The sequence below is a fragment of the Vespa velutina genome, chromosome 16 (genome assembly GCF_912470025.1).
Source record: "Vespa velutina chromosome 16, iVesVel2.1, whole genome shotgun sequence".
NCBI lineage: Eukaryota > Metazoa > Arthropoda > Insecta > Hymenoptera > Vespidae > Vespa > Vespa velutina.
The window spans coordinates 200,526-221,653 of NC_062203.1; the positions used below are offsets into that span (position 1 = coordinate 200,526).

A 21,128-nucleotide genomic window follows, 5' to 3' on the forward strand; every position below is an offset into this window, starting at 1 on the left:
TCGGTTATTGAACAATATACATACCTTTTACTTGTTACGGATCAACTATAATAGTTGTAATACTTTTTCGATCGATACGAGCCGCACTTACGATATAAAACATTTATCTCAGGTCTTTTATAAAAGAGTATTATTTTATGAAAGAGAAAATTCGTGGAAAATAAGTATGACATTATCGGAAAATCATCAACATTACATTCAAGAGCTTAGGATTAATATCTAAAAAATGATCTACCGTTCTTTGTTTAATTAATTATTATGATTCATAATTAAATTGTTCAAAGTACTCGACGATAAATACGTTTTTGTTGAACAAATTTTGGGATAATACACACACGTACACATATATACACACATATGTACGTGTAGTATCGGCCACTAACAAACCTTATCCATGGTGATTACCAACAAAATGATGGGTAATCATCAGGGAAGCGAGAGAAATCTAGGTAGTTTCTAGGAATATATTAATAACATCATTATACATTTCCTTGAATACATGGAGATTATCGTACGTGCCAAAATGTGGTTTGGCCTTTAGCTAAAATAACCGAGCTTCGTGTAAACTGTATACCATTTGAAGGTGGATGAAAGAGAAGAAAGGGGAAAAGAAGAAAGAGCGACGTGGTCGATGCCTAGGACAACTCGTGTTCCTTTCCCTCGTCGCGTATCGATCCTCAACTCGTCTTCGTGTCGACGGGAGAAGAGAGGAGTAAGAGGGATAAGAGGACAACGTTGACGCACGCGCCGTATTCACCATAATGACAAAGCACATGAGGCTTTCGTAAAGTGTCAATTCCTTGGCGATGCGGGTAGGTCGGGGACAGAGAGTCAAAGTCGAGCCAAGTAAGAAATATCGAATACATTAAATGCATTATATATGTATATATATATATATATATATATATATATATATATATATATATATATATATATATATATATGTAGAGACATATGTATGAACGAATGTAAGCGTGCAACCTGGTGGTAGATATGTACGTAATCATCAGGCCATAATTAGCCTGTTGTGTTGCGGCTGATAAAAGAGCGTCTAGAGAGTAACGGAGATAGAGAAAGATTGAGAGAGAGAGAGAGAGAGAGAGAGAGAGAGAGAGAGAGAGAGAGAGAGATACCAATAGGTGAGTGACCTCTCGCCTCGGGCGGGGTTCACCGTAGGGTCTTTGGTAGGGGTCGAAAGGGACTGAGACTCTCTCTTTCTCTCTCTTTCTACTATAGTCTTCTCTTTCTTTCTCGCGCTCGTTCACCTCTTCCCTTCCTCTAACATCAGAGGCCGATCTATTCGTCCCCATCTCTCTTCCTCTACTCTCTCTCTCTCTCTCTCTCTATCCCCCTATGTCTTTAGTTCTAGCCGAGGACAACGACCCCTCGGTCACCTGGAAGAGGACCCACTTCACCAAGAAACTCGTCAATTTTTCGCCTATCGATCGTGGAAACTCTCCTTCGAGGTGGCCAAGGGGAATCATCACGCGAACAGCGACGTGCCTCTACACTTCGACACGCGATCCCATAAGGATTCAAGACTTACTCCCACGATGCGTTGTGCGGCACATCTCTTACTACCAACCTACACGCAGCTCTCTTACACATTCATGTCAGCCAGCTAGCCAGCCAGCCCACCTGCTCTCCAAGACCCACGCCTTGAATAGCGCCGCCGCGAGGGATTCACCGAACGTGACTTCAATTTTCGATTATGGTTTAAGCGAAAGTTTTTGGTTAACCCAAACTCATACTCGAGAATCACCGACAACTTTCCATAATGGTGACGTTTTTTTTCGTCGGTCGGTCAATTGGTCCATTGGTACAATGGTCCATTGATCCATTAGCCCTTTTAGATTTATAAGTCTTCCGGGAATTCGTTTGAACGAGACCCGACACCTACCTACCTACCTACCTACCTATCTACCTAACTACCTATCTACCTACCTACCTCAACCACCACTATCGGTTAGTCGCCAGACAATGGCTCCTATCTCGAACGCTTGCATGAACGCGCACGCTTATAGATCGCACCAATTATATGCGCCGTCGTAAACTGCCGTGCGATGACTCAATTTGTTCCGCATATTATCCCGCAGATAGAGGCGCCGTTACTTTACATAATTTCCATCTAACAATCGCAGGCCTCGTGTATAATTATAGGTGTGTTTCCTCGTTTAAATGTTTATCACGTCGAACAGAAGCGAGATTGCTTCTATTTCGTATATGATAACTATTGATACACATGAAATCTTACCTTATGTACCTCGTATATATTTATATCGATATATACGTGTAATAACATTGCGGCGAGTATACATGCGACATAATGTATAAGATTGCAAAGACGAAACAAATTCAAATTCCGAAGCGTCCTGTACCTGTAACATTACATTTTTCGTTTTTTTCTTTTCTTTTTCTTTTTTTGTAGATTTTAAATTTAGAATAATGCGAGACATTTATGACCTCTTTGTATTACTTAACGTGTCACAAAGCCGACCTCTCTCTTTCTTTCATTAACTTTTATAAGGAAAAGTGTTTTTTGCCGCGACTAAAAACCGAACGACTTAAGAGGGTGCAACGTACTAATATATGTACGCATGCATGTATGCAGACTTCGTTTTATTTTATATTACTTTTACTTCGTTATTTATCTACATATATATCTTCAACTTTTAATTTTTAAAACATTACGAAGTTTGGAAATTGTTTCTTTATTTATGGTCATTGTTTTTTCTTCTTCGTTGATAGGAGAAAAAGGAGGAACGATGATCATCGTTCGCGCTCGATTTGATGATGATTCTGGTTTCAAGACCACACAAATAGAATTTAATTTCCAAATTATTCCGACGTTGGCTGAATGTTTTTCTCTTAAAAGGGGTAATTGACACGTCTCGACTTTTGCGAGATAACATTTATGGAATTTTACTTGGTGTAATCGACGATCATCCGCAAACGTCGAGTGTTATGACAGCGGCTATATACGTTGGGAAATATTCTTGGAATCCGTTGAGTGCTCGAGTACGACATTAGTCTACAACTAACGTTGGATTTTGTTTATAGAAGGTGTCAAATTATTGCACTTGTTTATTACCAGAGTATTAAGCCGATGACGAACGACGAATATCTTTCATTCCATTGATCATAGTGTCATTTTTCTTTACTTAACATTCCTTGAAAATTGACTGATAATATTTCATTACCGGTAATTGTATTACATCGAAAGAGATGTAATCGATAAAATGTATTCCTACGAAGAAAAAAAAGAAAAGAAAAAAGAAAAGGAAAAATTAATTACCTACAAAAAAAAATATACATTACTACGAAATAGTATCGGTCGAATGATAGATAAGTTTGATTTTACTAACGAGACGATCGATTTAAATTCGATCCTATATTCGATAATACACGCATACATGAAATATACTTCAATATTAGAAAATTATTAAATAAATTTTATATACCTATTAAACGAATTAAATAATTCATTATTACTCATATAAAAAAGAAAGAAGAAGAAGAAGAAAAGAAAAGAAGAAACCAAAGAGACAAATGAAAATAAAATCGGATTCTTGTACATTTGTATTACTTTTAATCTTATAACTTACGTACCTATTGTATATCGAATGAAAGGATAATAACCATGGAAAGAATTAACATAATCATATTAACTACCTGCAAGCTCATCGAAGAGGTCGTCTTATCTAATTGCTTCATTAGTCGTAATATCTTATTAACGAAGGAAGCGCGGCGAAACGTCGTAGGGATCGATGCGCTTATTAATCGTACGATCCACAACACGTGGTGCCGATGCGTAATGATCCAGCGAGAGCTCGCGCTAATTCGTGAGGCTTGCTTGGAGACGGTCAAAGCTGCCGGCATCGTATAACACAGGGAGATGCTGCTGCAGCATATCGATGCATTCTCGAGTATCCATGTTGTACGTGTATGCATTTGAGCATGTATACATTCTCGTCAGAACGATGTAAGGGACAAAGTACTGAACGTTGGTGTTCTCTCTCTCTCTCTCTCTCTCTCTCTCTCTCTCTCTCTCTCTCTCTCTCTCTTACACATACACGAGCACGTAAACGCGAACACGGCGTAGAGATTAGCTCGCATGGAAGATCCAAGCCGAGAGTTGGCTCGATCCGAGCAGCCTCGTGGGAAGTGCCCGCACCCCATAAAGAGAGTACATCGGGCTGGTAATCACGAGTCACTCGGTAATGATAACTATCTGACGTAATAGTAAATTCGTTATGCCGTCGATAAAGGTTATTCGCGAGTCATTACTCCGATTTCCCATTAGCCACGTGTATAATAAGCGGATATCGGCGTTCGCTCTGTTTCCATGATGTTATGTCGGAAGAGAGATATTAAGAAGGAAGGGAGCGAAGAAAAACGAAAACAAAAAAGAAGAAAAGGAGGAAGAAGAAGAAGGAGAGGAAAAAAAAGGATTAATTAGATCTGATTGAGAGAGGTACACAATCAACCTGTATAAAACCTTAATCGTTAATAATATAATGATGTGCCTGTGCATAACGGATATTAACGTGGTCAATGTAAAAGATATATAAGGTTGTAGTTTTAGGATTTTCTAACGTCTTAGATTCGTCACGCTATCGAGTCCTCTCGTTAATCGTTCGGCTCGCATGCGATAAGGAAGAATACAGTGAGGTGGTAACGAGGAATCCGTGATCCTATGTTCCCAGGTAGGAAGTGAAGAAGAAGAAGAAGAAGAAGAAGAAGAAGAAGAAGAAGAAGGGTGGTTGGCTATGGGAACCATCGGATCGTGGTTGTATGCATGTAGATGCCTAGGAGACTGGAGAGGCGCTAAGATCCTGAGAGAAAGAGAGAGAAAGAGAGAGGAAGAGAAATAGAAGAAGAAAAAGAAGAAGAAGAAGTCCACGTTGAGATAGGCTCGCTCACGAAGAAGGTGGTCTATTAGCTAGTTCTATAGCCCTTCTCCTCCCAGCGTTGCTAGAGGAAGTAGCCATATCTATGATCTTGTTCGATAAGATACGACAGGTAAAAGGAAGTTCGCGTGGCCTTTCTCACTCGAATACAAGCGTTTCGTTTTAGGTGTTAAGACTTAACAAACGTGCCCTACATTTCTTTATCCGTCGACCAAGGAAGTACTTGCATACATACGTCGTCGTAACGATTGAAAGTCTACTTTTCTTTCAGTCTCGGTCAAGTAAAAACGAAATATAAAAGAAATAAGAAGAAAAAAGTCAACGAAAGAAAAAAATAAAAAAGGATGAGAAAAAGAGAGAGAGAGAGAGAGAGAGAGAGAGAGATTCCTGTGGAATCGTCGCCAAAGGAAGAGAACACGAAGGCTCGTGCTCTCTGTGTAAAGAAAGAGAGAAGTAAGTAAGCAAGCAAGCAAGCAAGCAAGCAAGCAAGCTGGGTTGGAGGGCGCAATACTCACGCCACGGATTCCACAGATGCAAATTCGCTTGAGCTATCGCTGAATCGTGAGTCTCTTCTTTGGCTCCGAAGGGAAAAGACAACAGGCTACGAATATAAGAACCGGCGTCTACGGAATCGAGAGATACTCTCTTTCTCCCTCTCTCTCTCTTTCTCTGTCTTTTTCATTCTCTTACTCTCTTTCTCTGTGGTGTATCGATGCCGTAGCAGTTCAGGTACGTCGATGCGGTACGTGGATGCAACATGGATGCAACGTAGATGCACCGTTGCACTTGCGCCACGATTCCAAAGGACCACAGCGGATGCATGATGTATATCCGCCACCGGGCTATGCAGTGGCGAATATGCAAACCAGTGGCTTGCCCGTACGAGGTCAGCTCTCTCTCTCTCTCTCTCTCTCTCTCTCTCTCTCTCTCTCTCTCTCTCTTTCTCGTTCTCTCTCTCTCTCTCTCTCTCTCCCCCTCTCTCTCTCTCTCCATTTCGCCTCCCAACATCTATGCACCCCCGCGACGTCCAAGCTGGGCCCCACCGAAGAACGAGTCGGTCAGCACAGAAGGAAGTCGTAAATCATTTATATCTGTATTTATATGTGAGCCCATACATATAGACGTTTCTCGGTTGGGCCCACTTTCTCACTACCGGTCTCGTAGATCGTTAACCCTTTAACGCTTGTTTCAAACGCTCTATTCTTTCGCATAGCCTTTTTTTCCTTTCCTTTTCTTTTCTTTTCTTCTCTTTTTTCTTCTCTCTTCCTTTTTCTCTTTTATCCCTGCAATTTATTTCCATTGAGAGAAGTTCAATTACCATTATTTTATTCTCTCGCTTTATAGTACTCTAACTTTCGATCTCGACAATGTACTTGCTTTGTCTTTGTCGCTGTCTTCGTTCTATCTAAGTTTTCTAACGTTACGCCGACTGATTTACACTTATGATCCCGACTACAGTTTTGTTAACTCTCCATCGACGCCGGCACCAATCATCCACGCTAACTACGATAAATATAGATTCTGACAAGTCGTTAAAGGTACGCCATGATTCGTGGCGGAGTCGATCAAAAGCATAGCTTGATTGAGATTTATGCTGATAACATCGGCCGAGATATAAATACTCGACACCGTATGAAATCGCATAAATCTATTATCGGATCTATCCACCTAACCACACGGATTTCTTCTTCTTCTCTCCGTCATCTTTGATCTAAAATTGTATTCGTCGTAATTATTTTAAAAAATTGTTCATATTAATACTAAGGATATTCATTTGGACAGAAAAAAAAAAAAAAGAAAACAAATCGACATTATATCAAATTTCTATAAAATAATTCTATTTTAATTCAAAATACAAGTAAATATTATTATTTTTATATTAATATAAATATTATTATATTAATATTAAATATTATTATATTAATTGGTATTGTAGGATAAGGATATTATTTAATTAAATTAAAATATTAATCATTTATTTATTGTCCTTTTCAGTCTCGTCGTATTACTTATATTCATTTCAAAGAATCTATAGATTACGAGAAAAATAATGTGAAATAAGTTCAAAGATTTAAACGAATATTTCAATAAGAATTAAGAATTCGTCGATAAGAATTTATTCGGTCGAATAAAATAATTGAAATTTTATCTTCAATCGGAAAGATTAATCTTCCAACGAATAGATATTACTTTTATAATACTTATAATGAAAATGTATACAATGAAACTACACATATACATACACGCACACACACACACATACTATATATACATATATATATATACATATATATATATATATATATATATATATATATATGTATATCTACGTACATAGATAAAATCGAATGCAATTTCTCGTGTGAGAATTGCTTTCCAGGAGATTACATTAGAACGTAGAATATTCCAAATACTCTCGTCGACTTCTCGGTGTAATAGAGATGGAATAAGATGAAACGTGCGACCCTTGGAAATCGAGGGCGATCGTTCGAGATCTTTTCAGGGTTGCCTGTGAACTCGAAGGGAGGCATTCCTACACGAGTTAAATTTCTACTATCTCGTAATAATAGTAAAACGTTGAAATAAGGGATCGTGGGATCGTTGGTTCGGGGAAGAGGGAGAAACTGCAATGGCAGACGAGTGATCGAAGCGCGAACGAAGATAATAGAGAGTAGTTGCGCTATGTGCAACGATCGATATGCGATAGCACCCGGGATAACTCGCGGACTTTGCCATGGCCGAGTTCTCCGTGTATTATCCACTTGCGAGTTGTTATGATTCTTCGATCGGGCCGGCTACTGGGTCAAGCGTCGATGCATCCAAGGGCACGAGAAACTTGTTTGTAATTTTCCGATCGTTTTCAAGATTATCACGATTATCGTGAAAATCGTAAATCGATTTATGGATTTATTTTAATAAAAATGAACGACTCTTAGAAAATCTAATCTTTCGAATATCTCGTTGCGTTCCTTTGATATTCGTGACAGAGAAAAAAAAGCTTCTCCATTCTGAATGTGACATCATTGTTATAAGACATTCATTATATATTATCGCTAACAAGATCGTACATTTTTTCTTTTTATTTTTATTTTTTCTTTTTTTTTCTTTTTCTTTTTTTTTAAACACAAGAAAACGATAAACGATTAGATATAATATAATATAGCGAGAAATATGACAACACGTACTCGACAAGTGGAGGATGATAATCCGATTGAATCTGTGTGTTCTCGTATATATATATATATATATATATATAAATGAAGGATCGATCGATCGTTCGCATATCTTTTCCGATGCGACCGAGCACGCGTCCCACGTGCGCCTCTCTCCGACGTCGATTTTCCGCGGTTACCCTCTCGGTAATGCACGTGACGTAGCTTCGCGTACAGAGCAGGTGCCAGCCGTGGCACAAAACGGCCCGTTTAGCTTGTCTACCACGTCGCATCGACTAAATGAGAGAGAGAGAGAGAGAGAGAGAGAGAGAGAGAGAGAGAGAGAGAGATAAAGACGAAGGTGGTCGTGCCACGCGATAATGCGTTTATTGCGATAGCCAATTTACGATACACCGTTGTGCGCGAACAACATGTTCCATGTTCTCTTCCCTCCTTCATCTAGTCTCTCCTTTTTTTTCTTCCTTTTTTCTTTTTTTTTTCTTTTTCTTTCTATCGTCTTTAGGGAAGAAAGTTCTAGCTCCTTTTTTTTGCTTTGTTTCTTTTTTTAATCCTCTTTATGATCTAACGTATCTTTCTCTTGATCCAAGAGAATGATAGTTTTCATACGCAGCGTCATTACACGGCAGTTTAACGCCTATGCTTTGGTCACGGATCAAGCTCGATTACAACGTTCCCCATTATCGGCACGAAGAGAAAGATCGTGTTCGTTTAATCGGCTAACGGTCCGGCGTAACCAAATTTGACATGGTCGTTTTCATTCGAAAATATTTCAACTAGAAAATTGTCGAACGATGTTACGATAAGTCTGTTATGTCATTTAGTTAACCTTGGAATGGTTAGACTCCAAAACGAATTAAGGTTTCGGTAAGCATCGGGACGTTTACAGAACGTCCAGACTATCCAGACGAGAAAACGGTCCGAGGAGGAGGAGGCCATGGAGACGTGGAAGGTGGATGATGGTGGTGCTAGTGGGGGCGTGCGATAGTTCAAGTCGTGAGCGGGCAGCCCCGCCCGACACGACCGCGGAGCATCTCCGTTCTGACCCCCGCTGACTTAGCCGACGAGACCTTCCACCAACCCCCTCTTTTACTCTCACGAGCCGTCCATCCCTTCTCCTCTTCCATCTCATCCAGAAGAGCTACCCCACCCTCGGGCGCATCGCCAAGGGCACTGCTCGGGCCCTCCGGAAGAGAAAGAGAGAAAGAGAAAGAGAAAGAGAAAGAGAAAGAGAAAGAGAAAGAGAAAGAGAAAGAGAAAGAGAAAGAGAAAGAGAAAGAGAAAGAGAAAGATATATATATATATATATATATATATATATATATATATATATAAAGAGAGAGGGAGAGAGAAGAAGAAGAAGAGAAGGATGAAGGCAGTGATAAGTGTGGGAAGGGCAGGTTGCATAAGGTCTAATATTATGCAAGCGTACACACAACCACGAATGCGTTAGATCCCTTGACTCTTCTTCTTCTTCTCCTTCTTCTTCCTCTTCTTCTTTCGTCGTACACGCAGCAAAATACAAGGCACCAAATACGAGAGAACGATTCTACCACAGTGTTAGGTATTCGTAAATACATACGTATATACATACACACACACATATATATACATATATATATATATATATGTATATATATGTACGTGTTGTATGTATGCAGGTAGGTATATATATATATATATATATATATATATATATATATATATCTTTTCCTTGCCATCCTCGTGAGCGTCCGTCCCGTCCGTTGTCCGTCTCCCTTCTCTATACGTGCGAGAGAACATATACGAGTGTGCAAGGTCCGTGCGAGAGCGCGCGAGTCAGGCTTACCCAACCTGCATAGAAATCGCAGGAGCATTGAACCCAGGAAGTGGCCATGAAATAGTCATTCCTGAAAGGTTAACTCTCCTACCGCATCTCGCGAGGGCCATGGAGGTCGAGTCCACCATGGTTACGACGAATAATCGCCAAAAGAGGCTGAAAATCTGAAGATCCTTCGATGTTCCTAAGGAAGTGAGAGAGAGAGAGAGAGAGAGAGAGAGAGAGAGAGAGAGAGAAAGTTGATTCTAAAAAGTTTAGCAAAAGAGATTCATGAAGATCGTTCCCACGACTAAATCGTATGGATATCGATCCGAGGTCGAAAGATCGAAGATCGAACGAAACGTCGAACGTGTCAAAATTTCATTGGACTGCTTGTGTATTCGAACTCTATGAGAGTAGTAACATTGTCTCTCTCTCTCTCTTTTTCTGTATCTGTATCTTTCTCACTCTCTCTCTCTCTATCTCTCTCTCTCTCTCTCTCTTTCATCTCTCTCTCTCTCTTCCCTTTTCTTTCTCGCTCTATCTTTAAGTTCATTCGTTCCTTGGCTCGAAGCATGGCGTAGGTACGGCGAGAGTACCTACGGAGAAGTAGTACCGAGGTACCCCTGGGGCCAGGAAGGTCACAGGGCTAAGGCACTTCTCACGCCCCCGCCATGTCGGAGGAGAGCACCCCACTTAGACGAGGCGTACATACCTTAACGCGGCCGATTAGTATACGTGCTTAATTGCCGCTAACGTGCGTGCTTGACGGTTGCTATCGATCATGCAGTCTTACCATAGTCGCCACCACCATCGTCGTTTTACATCGTTCAAGTAAAATAAAAAAGAAAAAGAAGAAGGAAAAAAAAAGAATTCATTTCTTATCTACAAATTATGTTTCAAGTTCGATCGTGTTATAGGATCTATGTTAAACAACCGTACACCTGATCGAGGGATAGAAAGATCAATGATCTTGGTGACTGGGTTCGATCTTTGAAATGTCAGTTGACTATCGCCGATGTCTCTAATAGAGTGAACAAAGTTGGCCGAGAAATATACAAGGAGACATAATGTCAAGGGAACCTAACGCTATTGTACGAGCGAGAAAAAGAAATGATGGATGGTTCCGGGTTGAGGCTGGGCTCGCTAAGAACTTATGCTTAGTGTCTATCTGTCTTTGTGTCTGTGTGTACATGCATGTGTGTGTGTGTGTGTGTGTGTGTGCGCGCGAACGTTTATCCTCTTGAAACGTCGCTTGGTCCGAGTCTCGTCTCTTTAGATACGATCTCCGTATCTACGTAACTTGCATCTCCCTCTTTCTCTTTCTCTGAGTTACGAGAGTCTGCTAATCAATCCAAAGAAGACTTTCTAGATCCGGGGGCACGTCAAGGATTTTGACACTCGTAGCCAACATTATCTCATCAAGAAACGTTAACTTCTCTATCCAACCAGTTCATACTTCTCGTCAAGGAGATCGTCATTTATTCGAAAGTTCTCTTCGCGATCTATAATTATTGAATTCCGAACGAGATCTACTAAATATCGTTCTTTCATCTGTAAGAAGAAGAAGAAGAAGAAGAAGAAGAAGAAGAAGAAAACAGAATCGCTAAAAAAGAAAAGAGAAGGAGAAAAAAGGAAAAGAAACAGAGAAAAAAAGGATCAATCAAGTACGAAGTAATCGATGATCAGAGGTGTCTTAGTTATCGTCGTAAAGCGTTGTAAGAAATAGGCCAAAGAATAAAATTGTTCAAATAGCCGAAGGTTACGCTGTACAAGTCGCGCGGTGTCTCGAGTGAAGGAAAAAAGGTACCGATCTGGTCCTTGGAACGCGCTACGAGCCAGGCGTCGCTCGAGTAAGGACTCCTTTTACGATCTCGTTACAGGCACCTTTTAGATCGGTGTTTAGTCGTAAATCGGAACCACCGTAGACATTGCACAATTTCTCATTTCGGTTTTGGATAGATATTCCAGAAATGGTACTCCGTTTTCAACAAAGATGACAATTTTGAAAGTGTGAAAAGTCACGCAGTTATATTTAACACCATACGATCTTTTATCTGTGATAATTACATCGTACGTCGTTTATCGATTTCACAAACAAAAGAAATTCCTAATGGATCTCTTGTGAAGAAAAAAAAAAAAAAAGAAAAGAGGAAGGAAAAAAAGGAAAAGAAAAAAGAAAAGGAAAACAAAAGGAAGAGAAGAAATCTCACCTTCCGTATTCAACTATAGAGTGCGTGCGATAAACGACAAGTGCTTTCCGAGGCGTTTATACACTCTGAGTAAGGTCGCCACGGTAAATCCGGCCCAATGGATATTTCGAATACCAAGCGTTCTGTCGAACGGAAGGAAACCGTCGTCGAGACTCGGTTGGAATTTCGCGACGAAATACGAGCCGCTTTCATAATTCGCATTCCCGGTTAAATACCGACCGATGCCATTCCCTTGGACGACGACGACGACTACGGTGTAACAATTACGAGAAACTTGCACGTGATTCGCCACCGCAAACCTTACGTATATGTACACCAACACATTTATATATATATATATATATATACGTAATATATATATACATATATATGCGTATATATTTCAATAATTCTCAGTAATTATATAGTCGAATAACTTCCTCGATTTCGAATATAATTTCTAAATGGCAAAAAGTGCTGCGAAATCTCTAAGTAAAAGGACGATCAAATTATATCTAACTACTATGATTTATCTGCATCAAGGATAACGAAAGAGAAAGATAGGAAGGAAAGAGTGAGAAAGATAGAGAAAGAGAGAGAGAGAAAGCAAGAGCGGGAGCTACAGAGCCACAGGCGCCGATCCGATAGTGTGTCGACGATAATCGGTGCGGGCGTGTAACAGGCGGCGTGGCTCGCGCGCCACGTCCACGCGTCCAGCATGAACACATGCTTATGTATACATACACATACACACACACACACACACACGCGCACACACACACACACACACATATATATATGTATAGACAGAAATACACGGAGGAACGCATACAACGAACGGAAGCATCTAAGATCCTATCGTCGAATGGTAGGAGCGCGCGATATGACCGCTGCCTATTGCTACTCGTTTTACCGAGGGGCTTAGAGGAGACCTTCTCGATTATCGTTTTACCATTCGAGAAGGGATTTATCTCGATCAGTCGAAACACGATGCCGGCAATGCGGCCAACCTTTTGATAACGATGAACTCATGCCAAACTTTATACCAACGCTTTTATATTTGTAAACTTATAAGAATATATCTGCAAGTCGACATAATGGGGCCGATACAACGTTTTTACAATGACGATGATGATGATGATGATGATGATGATGATGATGATAATAATAATAATAATATGTTGTTGTCCGAGAAGTTGTGCGATTCCTCTTCCGCTTTAACATTATCATTGCCCTGTAAATGACCTACGTTGTGTTGTCCTACTCTTCCTGTCTTCTTCCTTTGGACCGTGTGGGTGTATAATGACAGAGCGTTGTACTATGAACGATTAACTTCTATCTCTAGGGCTTTTCTTTATGTTTTCTATTTGTTTTGACGAGAGAGAGAGAGAGAGAGGGAAAGAGAGAACAGAATAGAATTGTAGACAGGAATAATTTATTGAAAAATTTTATTCGATTATTTTCACATAGTATAACCTTTAACGATACTTGTTTGATCAGATGAAATAAAACGCATAATTATTCTGATAAAAGTGATTGAAGATAGAAAATTATTGAAAGGTATCGAAGATGACATTTATTTGTCTTTGTAATAAAAAATGTGACTTTTTAAAAAATGGCTATATTATAATGTTAGAAGAAAAAAGAAAGAAAAAGAAGGAAAGAAAAAAAAGAAAAAAATATTTCGTTGGGAAATCCTCTTCAATCCTTCGTTATCTTGAATGATCTTGTAGAAGACTAGCATCGAGCTACGTCATATTCTCTTTGAAAGACAAAAAGATTACGCCGGACCGTTAATACGGTTACGCGTTATCTAGATTGCAACAACTAGCTTCGGCTTCCGTCGGTCGAGAAACGGAATGAGTAATTAATCAAAGACAATCAAACTCTGGGAGCCTCGACTTTATCCGACTCCCAACGAATATAACACTCTTATTCGTCCTGTTTATACTCCCCGTTGTGAAATCCGAAAGAAAAATTAAATAAATAGATATGGATCATTATGAAAAATCATTCAAATGATTTCATGAGATAATTATAAAGACTTTCGAAAATTCATTCAAATTAATTTTGTAATCAAACAAAAAGAGAGAGAGAGAGAAAACTTAATGGATTTTTTTTATACTCATACACGATTAGAGATGAATAATAAAAAAACAGAAACAAAAAATGAAATAAAAGAAAGAATAACGAGCTAAAGAGCATTAACACGTAACAGATTTCGAGCACAAATACGAAGCTCTTAAGAAAATAATTCGAACAAACTAATCCTCAGGATCTTAATTATATCTACGATTTATAAACTCGATTTATTCTTCGGACTTTTCTAAAAGAGACGTGAAACGCGTCTGTTAAATTCTTTAGCGTAGAACGGACCCGTTAAATCCAAAGAAAGATTTTAATTTCGTTAATACATGGAGTTTTAATCGTGACACCAAAAGAAGTAGTAGAAGTAGAAGTAAAAGAAGAAGATCCATTTATCATATCTGGTCCTCGTAGACGTCTAGAAAGCTCTTAATTATGACTATTTCGTACCCGAATCGATCTCGACTTTCACGAGTTACTTTAAAAAAAGAACTTCTGAATTCGGTTAGAGTCGGTTTACTTTTCAAGAGGAATTTTATATATATATATATATATATACTTATACTTTTATATATATATATATATGTATAAGTATATATATTATATAGAAAGCTTATCCGGTGGATCATATCGAAAGGAGGCCAGATCGATTTATCTTCGGCGATATGTAAAGCGAAGATCAAAGTTCCTGTAGATCGTAGGAAGAGCTTTGAAAGAGAGACTCTAAGCTGATTCACCAATGTACATATGTATAGATATATGTAGGTACATAAATATATATATATACATACAACCTATATGGTATTCACGTACGATCGGAATTTTCCGATAGCCACCATGCTGCGATTTATAGACGTTCAGGGAAACGGACTTGAGCCGTTATAAACGGCCGCTTAGACGACGTTCGAAACGATGCTGAAGGTGGAAGAGAAAAAGAAAGAGGAGGAGGAGGAGGCGGGGTTAGAATCGGCCAGTCGATGTTTAAAGTCGAGTTTAATATCTGCCTGTATTATATCGCCGCGGGAGATCGCTAGAAGCATTTGCAGGAAGAAAACAATAGGACGTCGATAGAGAACGGAGGGTGCATCTCGTCCTCCTCGTCGTCGTCGTCGTCGTCGTCGTCGTCGTCGTCGTCGTTGTCGTTTCGATTCGATTCGATTCGATTCGATTCGATTCGATTCAATTCGACTCGATTCGATTCGACTCCAAACGTCTTTTCTCGTGTCGAGGTCGAGCTTAGACGAGATCGAGCTAAGCTTCGTGCCACCGTACCGTTACTAAAAGTACATAATATATATCCCTTTGTATCATCGTCTTCTTCGACCCTTCTTACTTCATCTTCATCTTCATCATCATCATCCTAAATAGAATAAAAATCTTTCGTGGAAATTATTTCACAACAAATCGATTAGTTTTTCCAAATAAGTATCTTCTCGACACACACACACACAGATATATATATATATATATATATATATATATATACCTATATTTCATCAACGAATTCATATTAAAAATGCCCGGGAGGAAAAGACCATAAGCCATCGAATTCCATTTTGCATGGATCCCTGTAGATCATTAATCCATAAATGGATATGAATTGCGGTAGCTACTTCGAACGAGACTCTTTTCTCTTTCTATCCCTCTCACTCTTTCTCTCTCTTTATCTCTCTCCCTCTCCCTCTTTCTCTCTGTCTGAAGAGAAAAAAACTTGGGAGTAATAAAAATGAGGCGTGGTTCGTGTTCACGACGGCCGATTTCGCGGTTTAAATTATTAAATGTACCGTACTGCGTTCGCTCGATCTCCTCTCTGGAGGAGCCACTTTTTTATTCGTTCCACGTCTCGCGCTATTTTATCGGCACGACCATGCTTCTTTCGAGTGATATCAGATGCTGCGTTTTTTTATTTCTTTCTTTCTTTCTTTCATTCTTTCCTTGCTTTTTTTTCTTTTTTTTCTCTTTTCTTTCGTCCTCTTCTTCTTCTTTTTCTTCTTCTTTTCGAATATCGCATTGCCTCGAGCCATTCGAACGGAGGCCTCTCGTTTTATGGCCATTTTAAAGAGACGACAAAAAAATAAGAGCGTTCTCTTATGCGCATTAGGCCAGACGGAGAGAGAGAGAGAGAGAGAGAGAGAGAGAGAGAGAGAGAGAGAGAGAGAGAGAGGGAGAGAGAGAGAGAGAGAGACTTCTGTAAGTACTTACTTATTTGCGAATCCATCAATCGTTTAAACTCATTTTAGTGAGATTATTTTACCTTGATGCGTTTTTTTTGCTTTCTTTTTCTACCTACGTAACTGAGAATAGTCCGAGGTATGTATTATCGTTAAAAAAAAAAAAGAATAAAAAAGAAAAGAAAAAAAAGTTCTTCAAACCCATTACGATGAAATCTATAAAAGTACGATACAATTGAACATTTTTTATTTAAATTTAACCTAAAGATTATCCTTACGTACGCCATTTACAGTGGCACATAACCGATCGTTAAACCATAATCCAAGAAAATATAAGAAGGACAGAGTATTCTCGTGACGTTCGTATATGCAAGTTGGCAGTTAGGATTCTGACTGTATCGATCGTTTCGACGACGTTTAAAGAGAATCTCCTAAATGGCATGAAGCAACGAGAGTTAATTTTTTCTACACCTCGAATGGGAAATCCCGTAGAGGAGATTAAAAAGCTTTGAAAATAGAAGGTGAAGATATCTTTAAGGTATGCACGAACATTCTCTGCTCCCTTTCAGTTCGTAGAGGTGAAGGTAACCAACGCTAGTATCCAGAAAGAAAGAGGGAAAGAGAGAGAGAGAGAGAGAGAGAGAGAGAGAGAGAGAGAGAGAGAGAGAGAGAGAGTCCATCTCTATGAAATATTTTCCATAGAATGGACGTTGGAATGAGAAGGAAAAGAGAGTGAGAGAATGATTGAGGAGAGTGATGGGGCGGGGGGTGGGTGGTGGTTGAGTAAGAAAAAAAGAATTTAACATAATTAACCCATAAAGCAAAGCAATCGACGTGGATCTCTATGGTTTAACCATAACCGAGAATCGAAGGTTGGGTTCGAGGCACGTTCGAGGCGCGGTATTCCTCTAATACAACCGCAGATACATATGACGCGTGTGTGGATACGTTGGTAAGTATTCGCCACGAATAACCAGGCGAAGCAATAACCGGCAATAAGGAGTTTCGATCGTTACTCGATTCGAACGATTCGAGTCTATCGAACTCCTCGCACGTGGAATTTCGAGAAGCGATGCTTTCCTTCTTGGTAAGAAACGATCGATAACCGTGGATCGTAGATCATCTTGGTTGCCATTTTCAATAGGCTTTAAAGCGATTGAGGTTTTTCAAGAGCGAGTTTCAAGAGTGGTCTTAAACTCACCGGTTGAAGAGACGTAAAGAGATGCTGGCGGTGGTGTAGGCGTTGTCGATGGTGAAGGTACTCTTCTTGCAGCGGCACTAATTATCACCGCTGGATTATACCGAGGCACCTGCAACACCACGGGAGTTTTCACGGACAGGTCCACTGGTTCCAGCTGCACCGGCGGTCCCGCCGCCTGAAATTAAAATTAGTATGGATTAACGATAAAGCGTCACAACTTTACCATCAAAAAAAAAAAGGAAAAGAGAATTGCGATTGAAAACGAAAAAAAAAAGAAAAAAGAAACAAAAGGAAGAAGAAGATTAAAGTACGAGATGATTATAATTCGATCAGGTAATATCCAAAAATATTATACTTATATCGTTTCGATAATAAATCATTTTTCTAATAATTTCTTTCTATCGATTTATTACAACATCGTAGATCATTATACATCCTAGAAAATATCGAATAATTTTATTTTCTATACCGTATCCATCAATTCACTAATCTCATAGAGATTTTTAACAATGATTCGATAAATATGTTCGATGGTCTTATGAAAAATCAGAAAACGGATACTCTCATAAATTTATCCATGGTAATATTTCAATCGGGTTGCGTACATATCGCGGATCTGAGTGAAACTGAACCCCTAAAACCTTTCAAAGGAGCGACCACGGTAAATCGATAGTTGATCGAAGGTTTTACCTTCGTTACTTGGTCTATCTCTATCGTGGAACCGTGAGCTCTCTCCTCCGATCCTTGGTAGCCCGAGCAAAGTGCTTTCGCGCAATTAGCATAACTAGCGTCGGAATTGACGTGGACTAATCACGACCAGTTCCCACGAGGTTCAGACTGAGTCCTGCCTTTGCCCATTGCCTGTACCCTTCCCTATCTACCTTCCCCCCTTCCCTTCGATGTACCGTGGATCGCCTAATGACCGATCGAATTAATAGTCAATGACTAAGAGCGCGATGGAACCAATTTTCATCGCGTTCTTCTCTATCCTATTCTATTTACTTCTCTCTCTCTCTCTCTCTCTCTCTCTCTCTCTCTCTCTCTCTCTCTCTCTCTCTCTCTCTCTCATCTCCACTACGAATTATTTTCTTATTATACTATGATCATCGATAATAATAATAATAATAATAATAATAATAATAATAATAACAATAATAATAATAATAATAATAATGATAATATATAAGGAGTAATATGTAATATATTATAAAGATATATGCTGAAAATGTGTATCGCATAAAATATTTTATTTAATTGATTTATAAATAATCATCATTAACGATTAACATTTGTATGTGTGTGTGTGTTTATAAATCAATCCAATGTAAAAGACATTTGATTTGGTAAATTGTGAAAGAAAACAAAGTTTCATGCGAGGACATAATGTTTAAAATTCAAGACAGAAGGTGACGTGAAATCATGGCAGTATCGGATTTACAAAACGCTCGGGGACGAGAAGATCGGATTTACGGAGGCTGCCTTCGAGCGCGATTGTTCCGAAGTAATGCCTTGACGAAACGTGGGAATGCCTCGGTCATATCGACGGCGAAAAGCTCGCGTTCTGTCCCTGCAATATACATGTCATAGAACGAAACGAATGGCTCTTGTCGCGAAACACGATACGAAGCTAATAACGTAACTTCGAACGATCGTATATGCGTACAATCGTCGGTTAACGATTAACGAACAATAAGACGCATGTATGTATGTATGTATGTATGTATGTATGTATTTAGAACGTTACTTTCTCATTTATTTCAAATGTATCCTTTCGAAATCGATTATATTATGTAGGAATATCAAATTAAATTAAACAATTGTTACCTGTCTTCTCGTTCAAACTTGAATCGTTTATAGATACACCGAACGTTCCAACTGTATTATAATATCATATAATTGGATCGAATGATTTTCTAATTAATGTAAATTTTCCTTTTTTTTTAACAAATGTAAAATATATAAAATCGATGTTACGATAGACGTGTCAAATTTCGAAATGGATGAAAAAGAAAAGAATATGAGATTCTTTGGAAGAAGAAAGAAAGAAAGAAAGAAAGAAAGAAAGAAAGAAAGAAAGAAAGAAAGAAAGAAAGAAAGAAAGAAAGAAAGAAAGAAAGAAAAAAGTAAAGGAATCTCGAGATATTGCGGAGAAGGAGAATGACATCGCGGTCCGAATCACAGATGAGATCCGTTGTCCGTGTCGGCGAGGTCATAGCTAAGCCGGTATGCCTTCGTTGCAAATCAATTCCGAAAAAGAGACATTCGGCACGCGAGACACGCCCACGGCTACGTTCTCGTTTCTAGAAAGTAAGCAAGTACATACAAGCTCGACAGCGAATTTCTTATTCATGAACGTCGCGGAATGAGTAACGAGAGGCTTCTCGTATTTTCGTTTAGACGTCATATGAATTAATGATTCGACTCGCGTAACTCGCTTTTCGTTTGCAAAAGTCGGATCGATGACAATTCTAATCGAATCTAATGCCTAGAAGATATCTCGAGAGATGATGTTCCTATATATCTACTCGATATATTTGAGGACCTTTCTTTGACTGAAACTGGAGGGGAGGGGACTTCTTTTCCTTTTTTTTCTTTTCACTTCGTTTTTTTTTTCTGACTTCTTCGAATATACGCTCGACAGAGCCGGGGATCAACGATCCAACCATGCGAGGCGATTAATATTTAGCGAGAAGGAAAGGGGAAGCGCGTTTCGATGTATAAAATCAAGCAACGTATTAAATCCGTGATGACTAATGAAAGAACGGATAAACTGTTCTTAATGGTTCCAGGCTACGTTGTTGCGTGTTGACGTGCTCACGCACATTACGTACGTTCTCACAGTAGCGAGTCGTAATGAGAATGTAACGTTCATCAATCATTCGTTGTTAGGCAATCTCCAATTGGACGAGTCCTGTTAGAATTAATTTAATTACCCCGACTGTTTTAACGTACCTACCTAAATATATACATTTACCAATATTACGCGAATCCATTATTGTCCATATACATATATGTATTTATATTTCAATACAAATATTTAATCATGACAAAGAGGTGGAATAATATTTAATTATGATCCTACATAACGTTTCTACCAGCTATTGATAATTTATGTTCAAACCGTTATCAGGTCAACGCCCTTTTACCGACATCGTCTACGTACTGGGAATGTTCGATAGGCCGATAGATACGCGTATATCTCGGAACGTTCGTACTTTCCGCGCTAGAGTTAATTAGGTTTATTAAATTGCTAATAACGCTTTACATCATATATGATGTTATATACGAAGATGGATAGAGAGAAGGGACGTAGAAACGAAAAGGGAAAAGCGATTGCATCATTAATGACGTGTAATCAATTTAATATATGCGTGTCCTTTTAATTTTCTACGCAAAATGAAACTTTAAAGAAATTAATTGCCTCGATATCTTTGAATGTTATTAATTAGAAAGTCAGATCTATAATATTTTTCGAAATTGTGGGCATAATAGTCAATATCTTCTATGTATATATATATATGTGTGTGTGTGTGTGTGTGTGTGTGTGCGTGTGTGTTTCAGAATCAAACGGAATTATAATTATGTGATATTTTTTGAAATA

General features: G+C 38.9%; 1 protein-coding gene across 4 annotated transcripts in view; it reads right to left on the bottom strand.

Annotated features, from left to right (window-relative positions):
- The window catches only part of LOC124954798 (Krueppel-like factor 6), a 252,099-nt gene that overhangs the window by 122,979 nt on the left and 107,992 nt on the right, over positions 1-21,128 (bottom strand). For all 4 annotated transcript variants that reach the window (XM_047508254.1, XM_047508257.1, XM_047508256.1 and 1 more), the window contains one exon: positions 17,528-17,702. In XM_047508254.1, the coding sequence (XP_047364210.1) occupies positions 17,528-17,702 (175 nt within the window). The remainder of the gene's footprint in view (positions 1-17,527; positions 17,703-21,128) is intronic.